At 40.1% G+C, this 24,197-nt stretch overlaps 1 protein-coding gene across 1 annotated transcript; it reads left to right on the top strand.

Moving 5' to 3' along the window:
• Positions 1-1,584: 1,584 nt before the first annotated feature.
• Positions 1,585-22,967, top strand: marco (macrophage receptor with collagenous structure; the record flags this gene model as incomplete). The annotated part of the gene is made up of 11 exons (XM_079230820.1): positions 1,585-1,693; positions 3,645-3,743; positions 3,889-4,052; positions 5,132-5,249; positions 11,662-11,724; positions 13,155-13,244; positions 17,207-17,275; positions 17,923-17,958; positions 18,084-18,143; positions 18,271-18,435; positions 22,083-22,967. The coding sequence occupies 11 exons, from the start codon at positions 1,585-1,587 to the stop codon at positions 22,211-22,213; spliced, it is 1,104 nt and encodes a 367-aa protein (XP_079086946.1). The 3' UTR covers positions 22,214-22,967.
• Between the last annotated feature and the right edge of the window lie 1,230 nt (positions 22,968-24,197).

Raw genomic sequence — 24,197 nt, 5'->3', positions numbered from 1 at the left:
TGTAAGGAAAGAGCATCACGTGATCATGCAGTTATGTATTCATGTTCTTCTTCTTGTGAGGGTTGAGACGGGAAATGTTCTCATGACAATAACTAAGCTTTCCAATGTAAATGTAAATACAAGCTTATTTACTCTTTGCACTTTTAACTATTGTAGTAAACTAAATGAATTGATGAATGAAATGTGTTTGCTGGATTATGCTTTGGCCTGTATTAAACTAAATGAATTGATAAATGAAATGTGTTTGCTGGATTATGCTTTGGCCTGTATTAAACTCAATGAATCCAGTGAAATGAACTTCATCACTTGCGATGGCGTAAGGAACAACGACATGTATTTAACGTTAGAGCCAACCTTTACTCAACTACAATGTTCCTTTTCCAAATTGCTTTACTTTTAATAAATGACTGGTTTTCTACCAGCCTGCTGCCCGTTGGCGTCATGGTCACATGGCTTTCAGGCCAGCCAATCAGCTCCTTCCATCTTCAAACCCTGTTTCAGACTCTTTTGTCTTCTATTATAGAGCAGTACTAAATGGCATGTGTTGATTCAGCATACAGAGACACCGGGCACATTACAGAAACATGATGTTGTGCAATAACTTCATGAGAGAAAGAAATGAGATCTGCAGGTTCAGTGACCTCCGGATTTGACCCTAAATGAGTCAAAGCACAAGATTCATTTCAAATGCACACACTGGAGTTAATAAACAGGTTCTGGGTTTCATGAAATAACGTTTAATGAACAATACATTGTGGTGGGGGTCTGAAAAGTGTCATAATGATACTTTTTACTGCAGTAACATATGAATGCAGGACTTTTACTTTGTGAAGTGGAGTGTGTCTACCGAACTGGTTCCTGTTTCAATCTGTACACGTTCTGATGCTCAGCTTCAAGTGGATGTGACGACAGCTGCTGCTCTCTTCCATTCTTACTCAACTGTTGCTCAGAGGACCATCCTTCTGTACTCAACTAATACATTTGAATGTATTATTTTTGTTATTGTGAAAAAATCCATGATAAACCAACATCACCAGTGTGTTAGCGGTTAGCGGTTAGCGGCCTCTCCTTACTCTCTCAGCCTCAAGCCAGTCGGTTCCTCCTAAAGACATCCAGTGTTTGCTTTTTCAAGACTCAGCAATTTCCCAAAACAGCTGCTCACTAGGTGTGTATTTTATTATTGCTTATGCTTTGAGTGTGTACACATGATTATTAATGTACCAATTCATGTTGAATGTGACTGTTCAGTCTACCCTAGGTGGTTGGAGTCTTGTTCAGCACCGGATGGACCAGTGGATGAAGAAGCAACAGCAACACAGTGCCTTGCTAATCTCATCTGTCAGTCAAACAGTGATAACTAATACTGAACTTTGTTTCATGTACACTTTTGCAAGGCCTTGCATCTGCTTCAGTGCCGACTTCCTCATTCTGCTCCGGCCTGGGCGTGCTGCCGAATCAGATGGAGTTCCTTATTCTGCTTCTCTGTGAGTTCTTTCTCAGGTTCTGTTGCAATCTGTTTCCGGACCTCATGCTCCGGTGCTATAAGAGCTCCTGAAGCAGGAAGAGAGGAGAGCCTCCCGGAGCATGGAGACCTCAGTGGACCGGAAGATGGACGGAGTCTCGTACACGCAGAGCAACCCGCTGTTTGACATGAGCCTCAGCAGGACGGACCTGTACAGCTTCCAGCCCGAGGGTGAGGACTCACTCCACTAGGAGGTTATTCACTAACACATTCAACAAGAACCAGAACTATGCAGAGAACAACTACATGGGTTTGCTGTCGTTGGAACCTGATTGGTTTAACAGTTGGCATATGAATTATTAGCTGATTATGCAGGAATCAATTCCCCATAAGAAGCTTGGCCAAGATTGGAAGATGTTTCAACTCCAGAAAATATGATATCCAAATATATGTCTAGTATGACGACAGTGCTCCCCGAGGAATTGAGATTTTGGGCTATTTTGTAAAAATAAATTAAAACTGTTTGATGTAAATTTGGATCAACAGTCTTTTTTAAAGCGGGCGCTTGATATAAAAGTGTTACGCATCACAGATGACTCATCAGTGACGTCATGAACAATACAGGATATGAAACTAAAGCTATATTTCTTACTGTGACAAATCCACATTTCTTTGTGATAAAGGTCTTTATTACTATTATTAGTATTTAGAAAAGCGCAATGTAAATTAAAAGTATTATTAATATTATTACACCAGCCGCTGCTGTCATGGACAAGCATCGCCCAGAGGGGCATTTGATTCAGCCACTGTTGCAAAGTATATATATATATATATATGATAAACTAGAATATGACTTCCTCATGGCTGTATGCAGTAGCAGTCTACGGCTATATCTGTCTAAAATGTCATCACTACATTTTATTCTATTAAACATTTTTGTGAAATGAATGAATTATTTCGGTACGGCCAAAAACATGTTTAGTGAGGTCGCACTGACCTTGACCATTAACTCTAATCAGACAGATACAAGATATATATATATATATATATATATATATATATATATATATATATATATATATATATATATATATATATATATATATATATATTTACCTGTTAAAGTTAAAGGTGAACACATAAAGTACCAAAGTTACATTTGTGAAAATGTAAAAAAAAGATTGTGATGCGCTGTAGAGCTGAGGAACCCTCTGCTCTACAGCTGAGGTTACATGTCATGTATGTGACAACAGAAAAACAATTGAGCAGATATTGCAGAAAAGACCAATGCTGAGAAGAAATGAAGGCGCTGCAGTTCCAAAAGCAGTGAGTGGAACAGCAGCAGAAAGAACAACTGCCAGAAGTGTTGCCTTTCATACACAGGTTATGGTCACAGGTTGGTCTCGCCTCATCCTCACATCTGATTGGCTCTATCCTGTCAAGAGGAAGAGAATCATGTTCTCATCTTTTCTCACAAGGCTGGACCGTGCAACGACCCGTCTGCTTCTCTAGTGTCAACATACTGATAAACAGGTGTGAGTGTTGAAGTGCAGGCGTGTGACTGACTTCCCTTGAGAACTGGACCTTTCATAGACACAACCAACTCCAGCTGCATCGCTGTGTTATACTGACCTCGCTGACCTGAACTTTAATAGACATGAAGAGTAATGGAGAATATCTGCAGAATATAAGGATTTATACTATCAGATGGTCCCAGCGACCTCGTGGTTTCAGGACGAACACTCAGTGAGGGCACGTGTTGAAACGCAGCAGAATACAACATCTTCTCAATATGTGAAGAGAACATGTCATTCATATCATTTTACCAAACATATTTGCCAGACTAAAACACAATAAATAAATACACAAGACTTGTATTCATGTTATTAGATATTTATATAGTTTAAGGTTTTACAGCGAGCTCAGAAGTGATATCATGTCATATCTGAGCCGTTTCAGTTTATTCTCCACACAAAAGTTACATCTGAAATGGCACAACGCTGTCGGCTCTTCGTTCACAAAACAAGACCCGGTGAGACGGTTGTTGCAACGGTTGTCCAAATGTTAGAAGCTCAGAGCAAAGGTATTTGTATCAACTGGATGATCCCGGCTACTTGGAATTATTTTCCAAGGACGCAGTTTACTGCAGGAGTTTGATCCCAGTCCGTTTCCTGTGTTTCAGATCTAAAGCCGGCGACGCCCAGAAGACAGTGGTGCTTCAATGTGATGGTGCTTTTCCTCATCTTGCAGACCGCCCTGGATGTCTTTCTCATTTGTAAAGGTACGACTGCTTACCAATAGTGTTATTTATTGTCACATGTTCTTTAAATGTGATATATTGAAGAGGACCAAGATCATTCTGTCCGTTTGTGTCATGAGCTTTTTGAACAAAGTCAAACTGATGGAACTCCTGTTGTCTGTCCCAGTCGTCAAGTTGGAGTCTTCGTTGTCTGATCCCAGGTTGGAGAAGCTGACATCCGATCACATCCCTCCTGGGGCCGAGGGTGATGAGCACTTTCAAAGTCTCCTCTTCAACAACAGTCAAGAAACCAAGACCCTGAGGGGCCACCTGAGGGCCCTGAAAACCCAGGTCCTGCTGTTTATAATGCACGTTTTACTTTTGTATTAGCTTCTTTACTTCAACTCTTTGTCCAGTTTATCAATTAGAAAAAGTATGTAAGGCCTTAGAATAATGACCATCATTACAAATGCTTCTAATTCTGAAATACATTTTAGACTTATTTTTCTGCTAGTGAGATAAGAAGAACCATATCAACCTCATGTGTTTACTAGCTAGTTGGAGTCTGGGTAAACCTAGCTTAGCATAAAGACTGGGTAGCTAGCCCAGCTAGGGAAGCAGTCAGTGGGATGTAGATTATGTAACATAATAATAATAATAATAATAATAATAATAATAATAATAATAATAACAACAACAACGGTGCCCAGGCAGCACCACGTCCTCTGTTATAGCACAGAGTGAAAGTTAACAAGCACCCCTTTCCAAACGCAGACAAATCTACTTATCTCTACTTACTCTCTTTCCTCTCATCTCTCTCTCTTTCCTCTCTCCCTCTCTTTCCTCTCTTTCCTCTCCTCTCCTCTCTCCCTCTCCTTCTCTCTCTTTCCTCTCTCTCTCTCTCTCTCTCTTTCGTCTCTTTCCTATCCTCTCTCCCTCTCTCTGTCTCTCTCTCTTCCTCTCCTCTCTCTCTACTACTCTCATAATATAATAAATGCATCAGAGTGAGTCACACCCTGTAATAAAGGACTGAAACACCACATTTGAAACATACACAGTAAATATAACTGCATACAGTAAAACACAGTGGCACCAAAATCTACGTTATTTTAGAAGTCCCTGTACATTTCTTTGCGATGCTTTCTGGGATCTCCTGTCTCGCTCCTGAGCCGTAGATGGATGCCCATGTATTCCGAACCCTTTTTTATGCCGTTTTATGAATGCTTGAAACATTATTTTGAATGCACATGTGTTTCAGTTCATCAGCATCGGCAGAGAGATCAAAAGGGGAAGCACAGATATGCCCAAATGAAATGTCTCAATGTAAACGTATTTATGTAAATGTATTTAGCACAGTTTCATTAATTTGATGTGATCATATTTTACAGCATTAATGTAACATCATTGTCATGTTTCTGCCATGCAAACAGGTCAACAGCCTGTGTGGAGAGGAAGGGCATCTGGCCAGGCTGCAGTCTGACCTGACCCTGCTCAACAGCACCACCTACAGCCTGGAGGGCAAACTGACCGCTGTCAGCCTCACGCCAGGTAGGACGCACGTGGCTGTGTGTGGGCGTGTGCTTGAAGTCACAATGAGCATGTATCACAATGAGCATGTATCATAATGAGCATGTATCATAATGAGCATGAATCATAATGAGCAATCATCACAATGAGCATGTATCACAATGAGCATGTATCATAATGAGCAATCATCACAATGAACATGTATCATAATGAGCATGTATCATAATGAGCAATCATCACAATGAGCATGTATCATAATGAGCATGCATCATAATGAGCATGAATCATAATGAGCATGTATCATAATGAGCATGTATCACAATGAGCATGTATCACAATGAGCATGTATCATAATGAGCATGAATCATAATGAGCAATCATCACAATGAGCATGTATCATAATGAGCATGCATCATAATGAGCATGAATCATAATGAGCAATCATCACAATGAGCATGTATCATAATGAGCATGCATCATAATGAGCATGAATCATAATGAGCATGTATCACAATGAGCATGTATCACAATGAGCATGTATCATAATGAGCATGAATCATAATGAGCAATCATCACAATGAGCATGTATCACAATGAGCAATCATCACAATGAGCATGTATCATAATGAGCATGTATCATAATGAGCATGAATCATAATGAGCATGTATCATAATGAGCATGTATCATAATGAGCATGTATCATAATGAGCATGTATCACAATGAGCATGTATCACAATGAGCATGTATCATAATGAGCATGAATCATAATGAGCATGAATCACAATGAGCAATCATCACAATGAGCATGTATCACAATGAGCATGTATCATAATGAGCATGTATCATAATGAGCATGAATCATAATGAGCAATCATCACAATGAGCATGTATCACAATGAGCATGTATCATAATGAGCAATCATCACAATGAACATGTATCATAATGAGCATGTATCATAATGAGCAATCATCACAATGAGCATGTATCATAATGAGCATGCATCATAATGAGCATGAATCATAATGAGCATGTATCATAATGAGCATGTATCACAATGAGCATGTATCATAATGAGCATGAATCATAATGAGCATGTATCATAATGAGCATGTATCATAATGAGCATGAATCATAATGAGCAATCATCACAATGAGCATGTATCACAATGAGCAATCATCACAATGAGCATGTATCATAATGAGCATGTATCATAATGAGCATGAATCATAATGAGCATGTATCATAATGAGCATGTATCATAATGAGTATGAATCATAATGAGTATGAATCATAATGAGTATGAATCATAATGAGCAATCATCACAATGAGCATGTATCACAATGAGCATGTATCATAATGAGCATGAATCATAATGAGCATGAATCATAATGAGCAATCATCACAATGAGCATGTATCACAATGAGCATGTATCATAATGAGCATGAATCATAATGAGCATGAATCATAATGAGCATGGATCATAATGAGCAATCATCACAATGAGCATGTATCACAATGAGCATGTATCATAATGAGCATGTATCATAATGAGCAATCATCACAATGAACATGTATCATAATGAGCATGTATCATAATGAGCATGAATCATAATGAGCATGAATCATAATGAGCATGTATCATAATGAGCATGAATCATAATGAGCATGTATCATAATGAGCATGTATCACAATGAGCATGTATCATAATGAGCATGAATCATAATGAGCAATCATCACAATGAGCATGTATCACAATGAGCAATCATCACAATGAGCATGTATCATAATGAGCATGTATCATAATGAGCATGAATCATAATGAGCATGTATCATAATGAGCATGTATCACAATGAGCATGTATCATAATGAGTATGAATCATAATGAGCAATCATCACAATGAGCATGTATCACAATGAGCATGTATCATAATGAGTATGAATCATAATGAGCAATCATCACAATGAGCATGTATCATAATGAGCATGTATCATAATGAGCATGTATCATAATGAGCAATCATCACAATGAGCATGTATCATAATGAGCATGAATCATAATGAGCATGAATCATAATGAGCATGGATCATAATGAGCAATCATCACAATGAGCATGTATCACAATGAGCATGTATCATAATGAGCATGTATCATAATGAGCAATCATCACAATGAACATGTATCATAATGAGCATGTATCATAATGAGCAATCATCACAATGAGCATGTATCATAATGAGCATGTATCATAATGAGCATGAATCATAATGAGCATGTATCATAATGAGCATGTATCACAATGAGCATGTATCATAATGAGCATGAATCATAATGAGCAATCATCACAATGAGCATGTATCACAATGAGCAATCATCACAATGAGCATGTATCACAATGAGCATGTATCATAATGAGCATGTATCATAATGAGCATGTATCATAATGAGCATGTATCACAATGAGCATGTATCATAGTGAGTATGAATCATAATGAGCAATCATCACAATGAGCATGTATCACAATGAGCATGTATCACAATGAGCATGTATCATAATGAGCATGCATCATAATGAGCATGTATCATAATGAGCAATCATCACAATGAGCATGTATCATAATGAGCATGAATCATAATGAGCATGAATCATAATGAGCATGGATCATAATGAGCAATCATCACAATGAGCATGTATCACAATGAGCATGTATCATAATGAGCATGTATCATAATGAGCATGTATCATAATGAGCATGTATCATAATGAGCATGAATCATAATGAGCAATCATCACAATGAGCAATCATCACAATGAGCATGTATCATAATGAGCATGTATCATAATGAGCATGAATCATAATGAGCATGTATCATAATGAGCATGTATCACAATGAGCATGTATCATAATGAGTATGAATCATAATGAGCAATCATCACAATGAGCATGTATCACAATGAGCATGCATCATAATGAGTATGAATCATAATGAGCAATCATCACAATGAGCATGTATCACAATGAGCATGTATCATAATGAGCATGTATCATAATGAGCATGTATCATAATGAGCAATCATCACAATGAGCATGTATCATAATGAGCATGAATCATAATGAGCATGAATCATAATGAGCATGGATCATAATGAGCAATCATCACAATGAGCATGTATCACAATGAGCATGTATCATAATGAGCATGTATCATAATGAGCAATCATCACAATGAACATGTATCATAATGAGCATGTATCATAATGAGCAATCATCACAATGAGCATGTATCATAATGAGCATGTATCATAATGAGCATGAATCATAATGAGCATGTATCATAATGAGCATGTATCACAATGAGCATGTATCATAATGAGCATGAATCATAATGAGCAATCATCACAATGAGCATGTATCACAATGAGCAATCATCACAATGAGCATGTATCACAATGAGCATGTATCATAATGAGCATGTATCATAATGAGCATGTATCATAATGAGCATGTATCACAATGAGCATGTATCATAGTGAGTATGAATCATAATGAGCAATCATCACAATGAGCATGTATCACAATGAGCATGTATCACAATGAGCATGTATCATAATGAGCATGTATCATAATGAGCATGTATCATAATGAGCAATCATCACAATGAGCATGTATCATAATGAGCATGAATCATAATGAGCATGAATCATAATGAGCATGGATCATAATGAGCAATCATCACAATGAGCATGTATCACAATGAGCATGTATCATAATGAGCATGTATCATAATGAGCATGTATCATAATGAGCAATCATCACAATGAGCAATCATCACAATGAGCATGTATCATAATGAGCATGTATCATAATGAGCATGCATCATAATGAGCATGTATCATAATGAGCATGTATCATAATGAGCAATCATCACAATGAGCATGTATCATAATGAGCAATCATCACAATGAGCATGTATCATAATAAGCATGTATCATAATGAGCATGTATCACAATGAGCATGTATCATAATGAGCATGTATCATAATGAGCATGTATCATAATGAGCATGTATCATAATGAGCATGTATCATAATGAGCATGTATCATATGAGCAATCATCCCAATGAGCATGTATCATAATGAGCAATCATCACAATGAGCATGTATCATAATGAGCATGTATCATAATGAGCAATCATCACAATGAGCATGTATCATAATGAGCATGTATCATAATGAGCATGTATCATAATGAGCATGTATCATAATGAGCAATCATCACAATGAGCATGTATCATAATGAGCATGTATCATAATGAGCATGTATCACAATGAGCAATCATCACAATGAGCATGTATCATAATGAGCATGTATCATAATGAGCATGTATCATAATGAGCATGTATCATAATGAGCAATCATCACAATAAGCATGTATCACAATGAGCATGTATCACAATGAGCAATCATCACAATGAGCATGTATCATAATGAGCATGTATCATAATGAGCAATCATCACAATGAGCATGTATCATAATGAGCATGTATCATAATGAGCATGTATCATAATGAGCAATCATCACAATGAGCATGTATCACAATGAGCAATCATCACAATGAGCATGTATCATAATGAGCATGTATCATAATGAGCATGTATCATAATGAGCATGTATCATAATGAGCAATCATCACAATGAGCATGTATCAAAATGAGCATGTATCATAATGAGCATGAATCATAATGAGCATGTATCACAATGAGCATGTATCATAATGAGCATGTATCATAATGAGCATGAATCATAATGAGCATGTATCACAATGAGCATGTATCATAATGAGCATGTATCATAATGAGCATGTATCACAATGAGCATGTATCATAATGAGCATGTATCACAATGAGCATGTATCATAATGAGCATGTATCATAATGAGCATGTATCATAATGAGCAATCATCACAATGAGCATGTATCATAATGAGCAATCATCACAATGAGCATGTATCACAATGAGCATGTATCATAATGAGCAATCATCACAATGAGCATGTATCATAATGAGCACGTATCATAATGAGCATGTATCACAATGAGCATGTATCATAATGAGCAATCATCACAATGAGCATGTATCACAATGAGCATGTATCATAATGAGCATGAATCACAATGAGCATGTATCATAATGAGCATGTATCATAATGAGCATGTATCATAATGAGCATGTATCACAATGAGCATGTATCATAATGAGCATGTATCATAATGAGCATGTATCACAATGAGCATGTATCAAAATGAGCATGTATCAAAATGAGCATGTATCATAATGAGCATGTATCATAATGAGCATGTATCACAATGAGCATGTATCATAATGAGCATGTATCAAAATGAGCATGTATCAAAATGAGCATGTATCATAATGAGCATGTATCACAATGAGCATGTATCATAATGAGCATGTATCAAAATGAGCATGTATCAAAATGAGCATGTATCATAATGAGCATGTATCATAATGAGCATGTATCAAAATGAGCATGTATCATAATGAGCATGTATCATAATGAGCATGTATAACAATGAGCATGTATCAAAATGAGCATGTATCAAAATGAGCATGTATCATAATGAGCATGTATCATAATGAGCATGTATCATAATGAGCATGAATCATAATGAGCATGTATCACAATGAGCATGTATCATAATGAGCATGTATCATAATGAGCATGTATCATAATGAGCAATCATCACAATGAGCATGTATCATAATGAGCATGTATCACAATGAGCATGTATCATAATGAGCAATCATCACAATGAGCATGTATCATAATGAGCATGTATCATAATGAGCATGTATCACAATGAGCATGTATCATAATGAGCATGTATCATAATGAGCATGTATCACAATGAGCATGTATCATAATGAGCATGTATCATAATGAGCATGTATCATAATGAGCAATCATCACAATGAGCATGTATCATAATGAGCAATCATCACAATGAGCATGTATCATAATGAGCATGTATCATAATGAGCAATCATCACAATGAGCATGTATCATAATGAGCATGTATCATAATGAGCATGTATCATAATGAGCAATCATCACAATGAGCATGTATCATAATGAGCAATCATCACAATGAGCATGTATCATAATGAGCAATCATCACAATGAGCATGTATCACAATGAGCATGTATCATAATGAGCAATCATCACAATGAGCATGTATAACAATGAGTATTTCTCACAATGAGCATTCCTGCTTGTTAGCGTATTGAGGATGGATTTTAGGTTCCAGGCTAACTGGTATGGTTGTAAAGTATAAAACTGTAACAACCCGAACAGAACTGTAAGAGCAGAGTTTATCCACCCTCTTGTGTGCATGTGCTCTCAGGACCTCCTGGTACTCCGGGAACAGATGGAGCGGCAGGCAGGCCGGGACAGAGTGGCATCAAAGGTGAGTCGAGGAGAGTTCAAGTTAAATCAGTTAATAGTGCTGTCTTCACTGGGACAACGTAACAAGGAATAGACATACTTACATTCCTCTCAGAAGCATCTTAACAATAAGCACATGTTATTTCCTGTGATGGAGACGGGTCCTCATCACCTGCTATCTCATACCTCTCAGCTTCCAGCACTCTAGTGTTTCCTGTCTGAAATCTGTATCCGGGCTGGACCTTCACTCTCAGTCCAGCCGAGCCCAAAAAAAAAATTTGATCAAATGTACGATTTGTTATGACTTTTAGCAACTTCTTGTGTCTGTGTGTGCTTTGCTAATAGTTTGTTAGAAGCTGCACATGATTAGAGACAAACAGTTTTTACTTACTTCACTCAGTATATTTAAGCCTTTAAAAAAGTTGCTCTCATTTCCTTTGAAGACAAAACACCATGCCATGACTATTCATATTATTTTATTATTATATTATAATTATATTGTTGTACACTCTTAGTCTTGGTTACAACCACTATAACCAATATTGATTGATTTTGAGAACCTTTCCAATGCCAGTTTGTTTACATAATGCCTCTGTTGTGGTGTGTGTGGGATATGTCACTGATTACCAACAATATGGACTATTGACTTGTGTGTGCAGGAAACCAGGTAAATAACAGGTATTGAATTTAAGATTGGTAAATTTAAATAAATTTGGTAGAACATTGTAAAAACTACAATGTGGAAGCCTGGGCACCAGATTACTGTAACGTTGTGGTTTTGGGTTTTCATTTGGACGTTTTTGTCTGACACAGTCTACGATTTATTATAGGAGCTGAGGCTGAACTTGAAAAACTCACGTTACCAAAATGTATGCCATAATGCATTAACACAGCCAACGGCTTTGAACATGGAAATGAGTGATGGTTGAGTTTCACCACCACAAATAAATAATTAGATGGAATGCTTGGTCTGCTTTCATGAGCTTATGTTTCTAGACGTTGTTCCAGCTCGAGAACAACTGTAACACATTTACTTTGTCCTCAAACTGCCAGATGGCCATGACTGAATATGTATGTTTGTGATCCTCATACGATGAGTCTTGAGGATCTTTAGATCATCGTGACCTTTCCTTCTGCCATCAAGCCAAACATTATCTTATGGAAATCTATTGAGCCACTTCCAGAGGGATAACTCTTCTTGAACGCATCAGCCTTCCCCTCACAGCGTCAGGAGAAACCCTGTCAGTATCATGGGATGGAACGAGCATTATGGGCTCCAAGACCACAATCTTCTTCAGCTGGACTTCCAACGACGTGTGAGAGAATATATTCACATGTCACATGCGTGGTCTGAAGAAGTTCACAAACGGTGGACCCGGTGCACGGCCTTATTCAACGTGTTGAGCAGCAGAAGTCCATCCCTAGACCACATACCTGTGTTCTGCTTTCTAGGTGACAGCGGCCCTGCTGGCCCTCTTGGACCAAAGGGTGAACTGGGACTCAAAGGAGAACCTGGGAAGCAAGGAGTTGCTGGTGAAGTTGGTGAGTTTTTTACAATCATCTGTGGAATAATGCACTTGTCGTCCTTATTGAAGCAGTTCTAGACACATTTTTTTTAAAGGAGCTTAAATCACCACTGATGACATGCTGTAGGGCTCGTCAGGGCCGACAGATGAAAACCAGGCTGTAGCATCCAGAGCGATGGGACCACCCCTCTCACACCGGTCTGCTTCAGTCAAAACATGGCAGCTGCATTCCTTTATTATAAAGCATCATAGATCATATTTGCAAACAGTAGTAAAAATGATAAAGTCTCCTGGACCTGTGTGGTGTCATTGGTGCCTACAAAAGGAATGTTTTCTCACTCCTCACCTCCTAGCAAATGTTTACATATTAACTCAGGTTACTCGAGCTGAAGCTCTACACATTACTGCTCATGTGTTGAAGCTCTACATGTTACAGCTCATGTGTTGAAGCTCTACATGTTACAGCTCATGAGCTGAAGCTCTACATGTTACAGCTCATGAGCTGAATCTGTACATGTTACAGCTCATGTGTTAAAGCTCTACATGTTACAGCTCATGAGCTGAAGCTCTACATGTTACAGTTCATGAGCTGAAGCTCTACATGTTACAGCTCATGAGCTGAATCTGTACATGTTACTGCTCATGTGTTGAAGCTCTATGTTACAGCTCATGTGTTGAAGCTCTACATGTTACAGCTCATGAGCTGAAGCTCTACATGTTACAGCTCATGAGCTGAAGCTCTACATGTTACAGCTCATGAGCTGAAGCTCTACATGTTACAGCGCATGAGCTGAAGCTCTACATGTTACAGCTCACGAGCTGAAGCTCTACATGTTACAGCTCACGAGCTGAAGCTCTACATGTTACAGCTCATGAGCTGAAGCTCTACATGTTACAGCTCATGAGCTGAAGCTCTGCATGTTACAGCTCATGAGCTGAAGCTCTACATGTTACAGCTCATGTGTTAAAGCTCTACATGTTACATTTCATGAGCTGAAGCTCTACATGTTACATCTCACGAGCTGAAGCTCTACATGTTGCATCTCACAAGCTGAAGCTCTACATGTTGCATCTCATGAGCTGAAGCTCTACATGTTACAGCTCATGTGTTAAAGCTCTACATGTTACATTTCATGAGCTGAAGCTCTACATGCTACATCTCACGAGCTGAAGCTCTACATGTTACATCTCATGAGCTGAAGCTCTACGTGTTACATTTCATGAGCTGAAGCTCTACATGTTACAGCTCATGAGCTGAAGCTCTACGTGTTACATTTCATGAGCTGAAGCTCTACATGTTACAGCTCATGTGTTGAAGCTCTACATGTTACATTTCATGAGCTAAAGCTCTACATGTTACAGCTCATGAGCTGAAGCTCTACATGTTGCAGCTCATGAGCTGAAGCTCTACATGTTACATCTCAAGAGCTGAAGCTCTACACGTTACAGCTCATGAGCTGAAGCTCTACATGTTACAGCTCACGAGCTGAAGCTCTACATGTTGCAGCTCATGAGCTGAAGCTCTACATGTTACAGCGCATGAGCTGAAGCTCTACATGTTACAGCTCACGAGCTGAAGCTCTACATGTTACAGCTCACGAGCTGAAGCTCTACATGTTACAGCTCACGAGCTGAAGCTCTACATGTTACAGCTCATGAGCTGAAGCTCTACATGTTGCATCTCATGAGCTGAAGCTCTACATGTTACAGCTCATGTGTTAAACTCTACATGTTACATTTCATGAGCTGAAGCTCTACATGTTACATATCACGAGCTGAAGCTCTACATGTTGCATCTCATGAGCTGAAGCTTTACATGTTACAGCTCATGTGTTAAAGCTCTACATGTTACATTTCATGAGCTGAAGCTCTACATGTTACATCTCACGAGCTGAAGCTCTACATGTTACATCTCATGAGCTGAAGCTCTACATGTTGCATCTCATGAGCTGAAGCTCTACATGTTACAGCTCATGTGTTAAAGCTCTACATGTTGCAGCTCATGAGCTGAAGCTCTACATGTTACATCTCACGAGCTGAAGCTCTACATGTTACAGCTCATGAGCTGAAGCTCTACATGTTACAGCTCATGAGCTGAAGCTCTACATGTTACAGCTCATGAGCTGAAGCTCTACATGTTACAGCGCATGAGCTGAAGCTCTACACGTTACAGCTCATGTGTTGAAGCTCTACATGTTACAGCTCATGAGCTGAAGCTCTACATGTTACAGCGCACGAGCTGAAGCTCTACATGTTACAGCGCATGAGCTGAAGCTCTACATGTTACAGCTCACGAGCTGAAGCTCTACATGTTGCAGCTCACGAGCTGAAGCTCTACATGTTGCAGCTCATGAGCTGAAGCTCTACATGTTACAGCTCATGAGCTGAAGCTCTACATGTTACAGCTCATGAGCTGAAGCTCTACATGTTGTATCTCATGAGCTGAAGCTCTACATGTTACAGCTCATGAGCTGAAGCTCTACATGTTACAGCTCACGAGCTGAAGCTCTACATGTTACAGCTCATGAGCTGAAGCTCTACATGTTACAGCTCATGAGCTGAAGCTCTACATGTTGTATCTCATGAGCTGAAGCTCTACATGTTGCATCTCATGAGCTGAAGCTCTACATGTTACAGCTCATGTGTTAAAGCTCTACATGTTACATTTCATGAGCTGAAGCTCTACATGTTATATATCACGAGCTGAAGCTCTACATGTTGCATCTCATGAGCTGAAGCTGTACATGTTACAGCTCATGTGTTAAAGCTCTACATGTTGCATTTCATGAGCTGAAGCTCTACATGTTACAGCTCATGAGCTGAAGCTCTACATGTTACATTTCATGAGCTGAAGCTCTACATGTTACAGCTCATGTGTTGAAGCTCTACATGTTACAGCTCATGAGCTGAAGCTCTACATGTTACAGCTCATGAGCTGAAGCTCTACATGTTACAGCGCATGAGCTGAAGCTCTACATGTTACAGCTCACGAGCTGAAGCTCTACATGTTGCAGCTCACGAGCTGAAGCTCTACATGTTGCAGCTCATGAGCTGAAGCTCTACATGTTACAGCTCATGAGCTGAAGCTCTACATGTTACAGCTCATGAGCTGAAGCTCTACATGTTACAGCGCATGAGCTGAAGCTCTACATGTTACAGCTCACGAGCTGAAGCTCTACATGTTACAGCGCATGAGCTGAAGCTCTACATGTTACAGCTCACGAGCTGAAGCTCTACATGTTACAGCTCACGAGCTGAAGCTCTACATGTTACAGCTCATGAGCTGAAGCTCTACATGTTACAGCTCATGAGCTGAAGCTCTACATGTTACAGCGCATGAGCTGAAGCTCTACATGTTACAGCTCATGAGCTGAAGCTCTACATGTTACAGCTCATGTGTTGAAGCTCTACATGTTACAGCTCATGAGCTGAAGCTCTACATGTTACAGCGCATGAGCTGAAGCTCTACATGTTGCATCTCATGAGCTGAAGCTCTACATGTTACAGCTTACAGTTGTTTTGCTCTGATTGTCTCCGTGAGGAAAAGATGAGCAGAAACGTGACGTGCACATAATGAACATATTAGATGAATAAATACATTCAATTACATTCACATTGTTAAATTGCTCTTTCTAAAAATCTGTTCTGTTATCAGCAGGGCAAAGCTGAAACATGTGTGTTCAGGCAAATCATCCTGAGAAGATGTTCCTCCTGTAAATACTTTATAGCTTAGCAACTTACTTTACAGAGGCTCAGTTCCACGGTGGAAAAAAATGTATCAGCAGATTGCAGTTATAAAATTATAAATTTCAGTTTCTCTTCCTCCTTTCACTTCTGGGTATGATCTGTGATATCGCTGACACAGCGCTGTGTCATGCATAATGATACAATTTTACCAGCTTGCATTTATAAAATATATATTTGTACCAAAAAAACATAAATAACAGTTCATAATCATGTGTGTCTGTGTGAATGCAGGTCCAAAGGGTTCACCTGGACTCCCTGGGGATCAGGGACTAGGTGCAAAGGGAGAACATGGGACCCAAGGTAAGGGTTTGGATATTAGCTCAATACATACTTTATTATTATTATATATAATGTGTGTAGAAAGAAACTACACGCTGGTGCTATTATATATAGTAATAGTCATGGTGGGTCTTCCTCCTTCAAGAGCTGCTAACAGAAATACAAATACATGTATCCAGACACTTCCTCTTTATTCTGCCGGGAAGATCGTGAGATTGATCATGTGTGTGCGTCTCTGAGTCTGTGCGAGGCTAATCCCGCCTCCTGTAGCACTCGTGATAACACAGAGGTTATTAGCAGCTAATGAAGCTGCAGCCCGCAGCAGAGACGCTGCTCGTCTCACGATGCCAGGAGGTCGCCCCCTTCCGATCGAGTGGATATTTCTAAACGCAAAGTTGTTGCAAACAAACCTACGCCAATTATATGCTGCTTCTGACAGGCCGATACAAAGTGCATGCAGAGAGAAACCAGACTGAGAGGCAGGTGTAGTTGAGGCGCTGCATGGCACTGACTCACTGCTGAAGCTCACGGAACACAAACGTAATGGATGTGATCCAAAAGACGTGTTGGTTGATGATCGAAGCTCTAAACATGACTTCACTTTGAACTATAGATTGAATCTACTCACTCTTATTTATTGGTGTGTGATGTCATGTTGTTGTCATCAGGTGTGAATGGACCAGCTGGCTTCAATGGAACTGAAGGTGAGCGTGGTTTCTTCCATGTGTGATGTATTCTGCAAAGCATTTGAAGTTACAGATTAGTTCATACCAGTTCATGTAACCATCAGTCTGGTTGGAAGATATATTTGAACATTTTTCCTCCACAGGTCCTCCCGGACCACCAGGCCCCAAAGGAGAGAAGGGAGACAAAGGAAATCCACCAGAGTGTAATGCTGCATGTGACTGACCTGAGAACAATATATATTATTAAAAGCTACGAAAACAAACTGCGAAAAGACACTTTCATAATAGAATACCTTTAGCTTCAAACAGCTGAACGTTGTGTGCCCACAGTGACTGTGCGTCTTGTGCCCGGGCGATCCAGAGGGCGAGTAGAGGTCAAGTACAACGGGGTCTGGGGCACCGTGTGCGACGACGGCTTCGACCCTGTGGATGGAAAGGTGATCTGTAAGATGCTGGGCTTCCAAAACGCTGTTTCCACCTTCACTGCCAGCCCAGGTAAGAAGTCACATGATGTCAGAGGGGGAGGAGCTCAATACAAGTACAGTACAAGTAAAATACATGTACAATACAAGTACAATACAAGTACAGTACAAATACAAGTACAATACATGTACAATACAAGTACAATACATGTACAATACAAGTACAATACAAATACAATACAAGTACAATACATGTACAATACAAGTACAATACATGTACAATACAAGTACAATACAAATACAATACAAGTACAATAGATGTCATGTTTACAGAATGAACAGCATAATACAATTACAACATAGTCAATTCATATGAAATACATCTTATACAATATAATGAGAGTAGTAATAGCATCAGTAGTAATGATAGCAGATGTAGAAATATACAAATAATATTTCTAATAATGATAACAGTGATATAATAGAATGAAAATAGAAGTGGTAATAGTAGCAGTTATAGTTATATAAAAGTAAGTAATGATAATGATGATAATAATAATAATAATAATAATAATAATAATAATAATAATAATAATAATAATAATAATAGTAGTAGATTATAATAATATCCCCTAAAGCTTAACAATCCCCTAAATAATCTTCTTTTCTACCCTCCCACTACTTCCTGTCTTCTCTGTGCTTCTAGCTAAACATGTTGTTAACTAGAACTACCAACATGCTCAGAACGACCTTGTGGTCGCACCTAAAAGATATTTTGCTTTCTTACTACTAAGATCACATTTGTGTCGATTTGGCCATTGTTTCTGTGCGTTGGGATAAGGTCGTAGTCACCAACACCAGAGCTGATATCTGGGGACAGGATGAGGTCTGACAGGGACAGACAGGATACAGGTTTTTTAAAACTACCTGAACCTTTATTTGAGAAGGGAGACAATGTAATGTTAGTAATAATCCTCATTGCAGAGGAAAACTGGTTTTGCACTTTAACAACAGTAGTGGGCGGGTCAAGGTTTAAGTTCTGCATAACAAAATCAGCAATGGTTGTTCTCGAATATCATGCCATGGTTATTGTCCAATATATTGGGAAATGTGCTAATTATTTTTAAAGGAGTGAGATGAGAAGATAGCTACCAATTTCACATCTGTACATTGAAGGACTTTTTTTTCCAATGTGCTTTAAAACAATAGTCAAAAGCCCATATTCACATTTAAAGAGTTATTAGTCTCGGTACGCATTCCTTCTGTCCCCACTGGCCACTGTGGGAGCAACACCTGTGATCACCACTGGTTCCTGTGGGAGCAACACCTGTGATCACCACTGGTTCCTGTGGGAGCAACACCTGTGCTCACCACTGGTTCCTGTGGGAGCAACACCTGTGCTCACCACTGGTTCCTGTGGGAGCAACACCTGTGATCACCACTGGTTCCTGTGGGAGCAACACCTGTGCTCACCACTGGTTCCTGTGGGAGCAACACCTGTGCTCACCACTGGTTCCTGTGGGAGCAACACCTGTGCTCACCACTGGTTCCTGTGGGAGCAACACCTGTGCTCACCACTGGTTCCTGTGGGAGCAACACCTGTGATCACCACTGGTTCCTATAGGAGCAACACCTGTGATCACCACTGGTTCCTATAGGAGCAACACCTGTGATCACCACTGGTTCCTGTGGGAGCAACACCTGTGCTCACCACTGGTTCCTGTGGGAGCAACACCTGTGCTCACCACTGGTTCCTGTGGGAGCAACACCTGTGCTCACCACTGGTTCCTGTGGGAGCAACACCTGTGATCACCACTGGTTCCTATAGGAGCAACACCTGTGCTCACCACTGGTTCCTATAGGAGCAACACCTGTGCTCACCACTGGTTCCTGTGGGAGCAACACCTGTGATCACCACTGGTTCCTATAGGAGCAACACCTGTGCTCACCACTGGTTCCTGTGGGAGCAACACCTGTGATCACCACTGGTTCCTATAGGAGCAACACCTGTGCTCACCACTGGTTCCTGTGGGAGCAACACCTGTGATCACCACTGGTTCCTATAGGAGCAACACCTGTGCTCACCACTGGTTCCTGTGGGAGCAACACCTGTGATCACCACTGGTTCCTATAGGAGCAACACCTGTGCTCACCACTGGTTCCTGTGGGAGCAACACCTGTGATCACCACTGGTTCCTATAGGAGCAACACCTGTGCTCACCATTGGTTCCTATAGGAGCAACACCTGTGCTCACCACTGGTTCCTATAGGAGCAACACCTGTGCTCACCACTGGTTCCTATAGGAGCAACACCTGTGATCACCACTGGTTCCTATAGGAGCAACACCTGTGATCACCACTGGTTCCTATAGGAGCAACACCTGTGCTCACCATTGGTTCCTATAGGAGCAACACCTGTGCTCACCATTGGTTCCTATAGGAGCAACACCTGTGCTCACCACTGGTTCCAGATGCTGCACAGTGGAAGTACCGGAAAGAGGGATACACTGCTGTTGAACTTTTCCTAAAATAACTTGTTCCAAACTTTATTTACTGAGACAGATACAATAGTAGAGACCCTTTCACTGCCAACGTTGTCAAAAATATGTGCGTGCATTTTGTCAAGGCAGGAACATTGTGGCCCCGCCCTCCAGACGAGTTATCCAGCGTTAAACACTGAACACAAGCTGTTACCAGCATTCAAATGTCGGGCTGCTGCATGCGTGGTTGTCAGAAACAGCTGACTCACGTTCTACAGGATTCCCACTGTTTCAGAGCATCAGGTGTTTCAGTTTACCGAGTGACCATGTTAACTGGGGACTTTCAGTCGAATGCGTCCATTGTTGCTCGTATTAATAGTAACTGGTTGCTGTAGATAACAACCACAAAAACGAGTCTGTATTTTAAATGATTGAGGGCCTTTACGGGGACACGACGGCTCCCTTCACTGCAAGCAACAACCACCGCATCGGTCACCTGTTAACACGGTCACCCGTTAAGCCGAAACACCGGCTGTGTCTATGGCTGCAAGCTATTAATGTGTTGACTACCACTGGACTGCTCAGAAATGCTAGAGTTTGTTTTAAAACTCAATAAAGTCAAAGGTCCCAGTCCATGTCATGTCATTCAGTAAATGATCACAGAGAATGAATTTGAATCATCGCCTGACTTTATGCTTAAAACTCGCTGTTTCTCCATCAAATACATTTATACATCTGCCACTAAATATTGGGCCACTTGTATTCTAGTCAAAGCAGACAGGTGTGCTCAGTTTGTTCATGATGTTTATGGCTTAACGTAGCTGGACGAGCTATTAAACTCAAGCTATTAAAAGTGTGCGATCACTTCCAGACATCATCATTGTTGTTTTGAACTTTAAAATGGTCTACACCGAGTTTCATATTAGTAAATAAGTCACTACAAAACAAAATATAAAAGAAAGAAAAGTCACAGAACAGAAAAATAAAGCTAGCCAACATTATATACTTTTGTTAAAAAATGTGGCCTCCTTTCCTAGAACTGTCTTTGTAGTTAATTACATAAGGTTTTGAAAGCAGGATTTTACTTTGAACATTGAATTTACCTTGTGGTTTATTTTTACTTCAGTGAAAGTTCAAAGTACTTCCTCCACCACAGGAACATGTAGTACTGTTGTTGTTGCACTTTAACATTTCAAAGGCGTGTGATGAATGCATGTTTTGTTCTCACTGTGTCCTGTAGGCTCCGGTGAGATCTGGCTGGATGAGCTCAAATGTTTAGGAACAGAGTCCGACATCTTTAACTGCCGACACCGAGGAGTTGGTGTCAACAACTGCAAACACAATGAGGACGCCGGAGTGCATTGCGTCTGAGGAGCGGCTCACTGGGGACACGAGCAGACACCAGGGCCACTAATGATGATGTCATTGCACATTCAGAAAACACAGCCTCAAATTGCTTTTCTCTTTATTACTTAAGACATTAGCCAAAATGAAAGTGCACTGTAAACACAAAATCATGCTAATAATTCTTTACTGGAATAAAATTCCCAGGCATCATTTCTCCACTAATATTTCCAAAATGAAGCTGGTTCGCCTCTTTATTCCAAATCACTGTCCTCATCAATCCCCATCGTCCTCCACGAGGCCGTTCTTTCTTTCAGTGACATGGTCGGCATCACCTTCCATCTATCGCACAATACTCAGGTCAGCAGAGATGAAGAGGTCGGACCGAGTCGTGCTGAGGATGGTTTCTGACACAGCTCGGTCACGTTTTCCGAGATGTCTCAGGGAACATATTGAGAGTAATGTTGAGCTCACATCACAGATGATACACTTCAATTAGTAATAATTTAGATTGTTTAAGAAGTTACCTTTTATGTGTGATGTTACCTCATAAGTCACTTTATATGGAAGCCCTGAAAGTGAGAAAATAGTCTGATCTAACGTGTTCTCTCTCCTGTGTCTATGAGATAAAAACTGCTGAAAAAATGAGATTTTTGCCAGGTGAAATTTTGTTTTGTTGTTTATTGATGTAATATGTGACAGCCACTAGAGGCTGAAGTACACCATTTGCCCATGTTCTAAAATTAAAGAAAATTAAAGATTCATGTCAAACGTCGGTCTAAACAACAAAAGGACTGCAACTGTATTTTTTTATGAGAAATATTTGTCTTTTTATGATCTAATATTCTCCCATTAACTTTTGTATGGATACATATAAAGTCAGAGAGAGCAGGTGATGCTATCCGTCAGCATTTTTACATAATTTCTATTGAGTCACAAGATAATGATAATGAATAATAATGATGAATAATGCATATTTGGCCGGAAGTAATCACCGTAGACAACAGAGTTTAAATACACATAGCAGTTTCTTAAATAGGTAACAGAGAGAAAACACAGCTGCTCCAGAAATGATAATAACTGCCTTTGTTGGTATTAGTATGCATGTGTGCAGACAGATACTCCATCAGAAGCCTCTGCAGCTGTTGACGCTGTCAGAGGTCAGCTGATCCAGCTGTGGTCGCCGTCATCAGAAAGTGCATCCACACGTTCAGCAAACAGTCGGAGTTGGCCAAGGTTGATTTTAAAAGTCTTTTACACTTCTTACGGCTGTGGACTGTCTGTTTTTTTCTCGGCTGTGGATCGCAGCGGTTCAGCAGAGTCCTCAGTCTCCACACCTGACTCCAGTCCATACGCCTGACTATTTACTCTTCACACACACACCCTCCTCTTCTTCATGCTGCCGCCCCAAAGCACAGTTTACCACGACAGCTAAATGGTAAATGGACCTGTACTTGTACAGTGCTTTTCCAGTCTTCAGACCACTCAAAGCGCTTTCACACTACTTGTCATCATTCACCCATGATGGGAGGAGCTAAGGTTCCACCTGCCCATCAGGAGTAGCTAACATTCATACACACATTGATACACAATTTAGGGTTAAGTGTCTTGCCCAAGGACACATTGACATGGGCTAGCGGAGCCGGGGATCAAACCGCCAATCCTTTGATTGAAGGAGGACCCTGCTCACCACCGAGCCACAGCTCCCCCTACTGGTCCGATCTGTTATTAACCCCCTCATCTGCAGCTCTCCCATTCATCCTATTGTGACAGACAGGCCGCCACTCTCACCCCGCATTCAAAGAGCCATGAACAGAAACAACCTCTCCTGCATCCGTCCAAGTGATGTCCACATCGGCTCCCAGTGCAAGTTCATCATCTGCAAACCCACCTCTGTCAACTCAATCCAGTCTCTGTGGAATCAGTAACCAGCGCAAGCCCACCCCCTTATTACCTCATCACAACAAACGGCATGTTAATTCAGACAATGTCAGGACCCAAATACTCTCAA

Source organism: Taurulus bubalis, assembly GCF_910589615.1.
Source record: "Taurulus bubalis genome assembly, chromosome: 15".
NCBI classification, from domain to species: Eukaryota; Metazoa; Chordata; class Actinopteri; order Perciformes; family Cottidae; genus Taurulus; species Taurulus bubalis.
The sequence above is the reverse complement of the archived record's forward strand: the minus strand, read 5'-3'. Positions and strand labels throughout refer to the sequence as shown.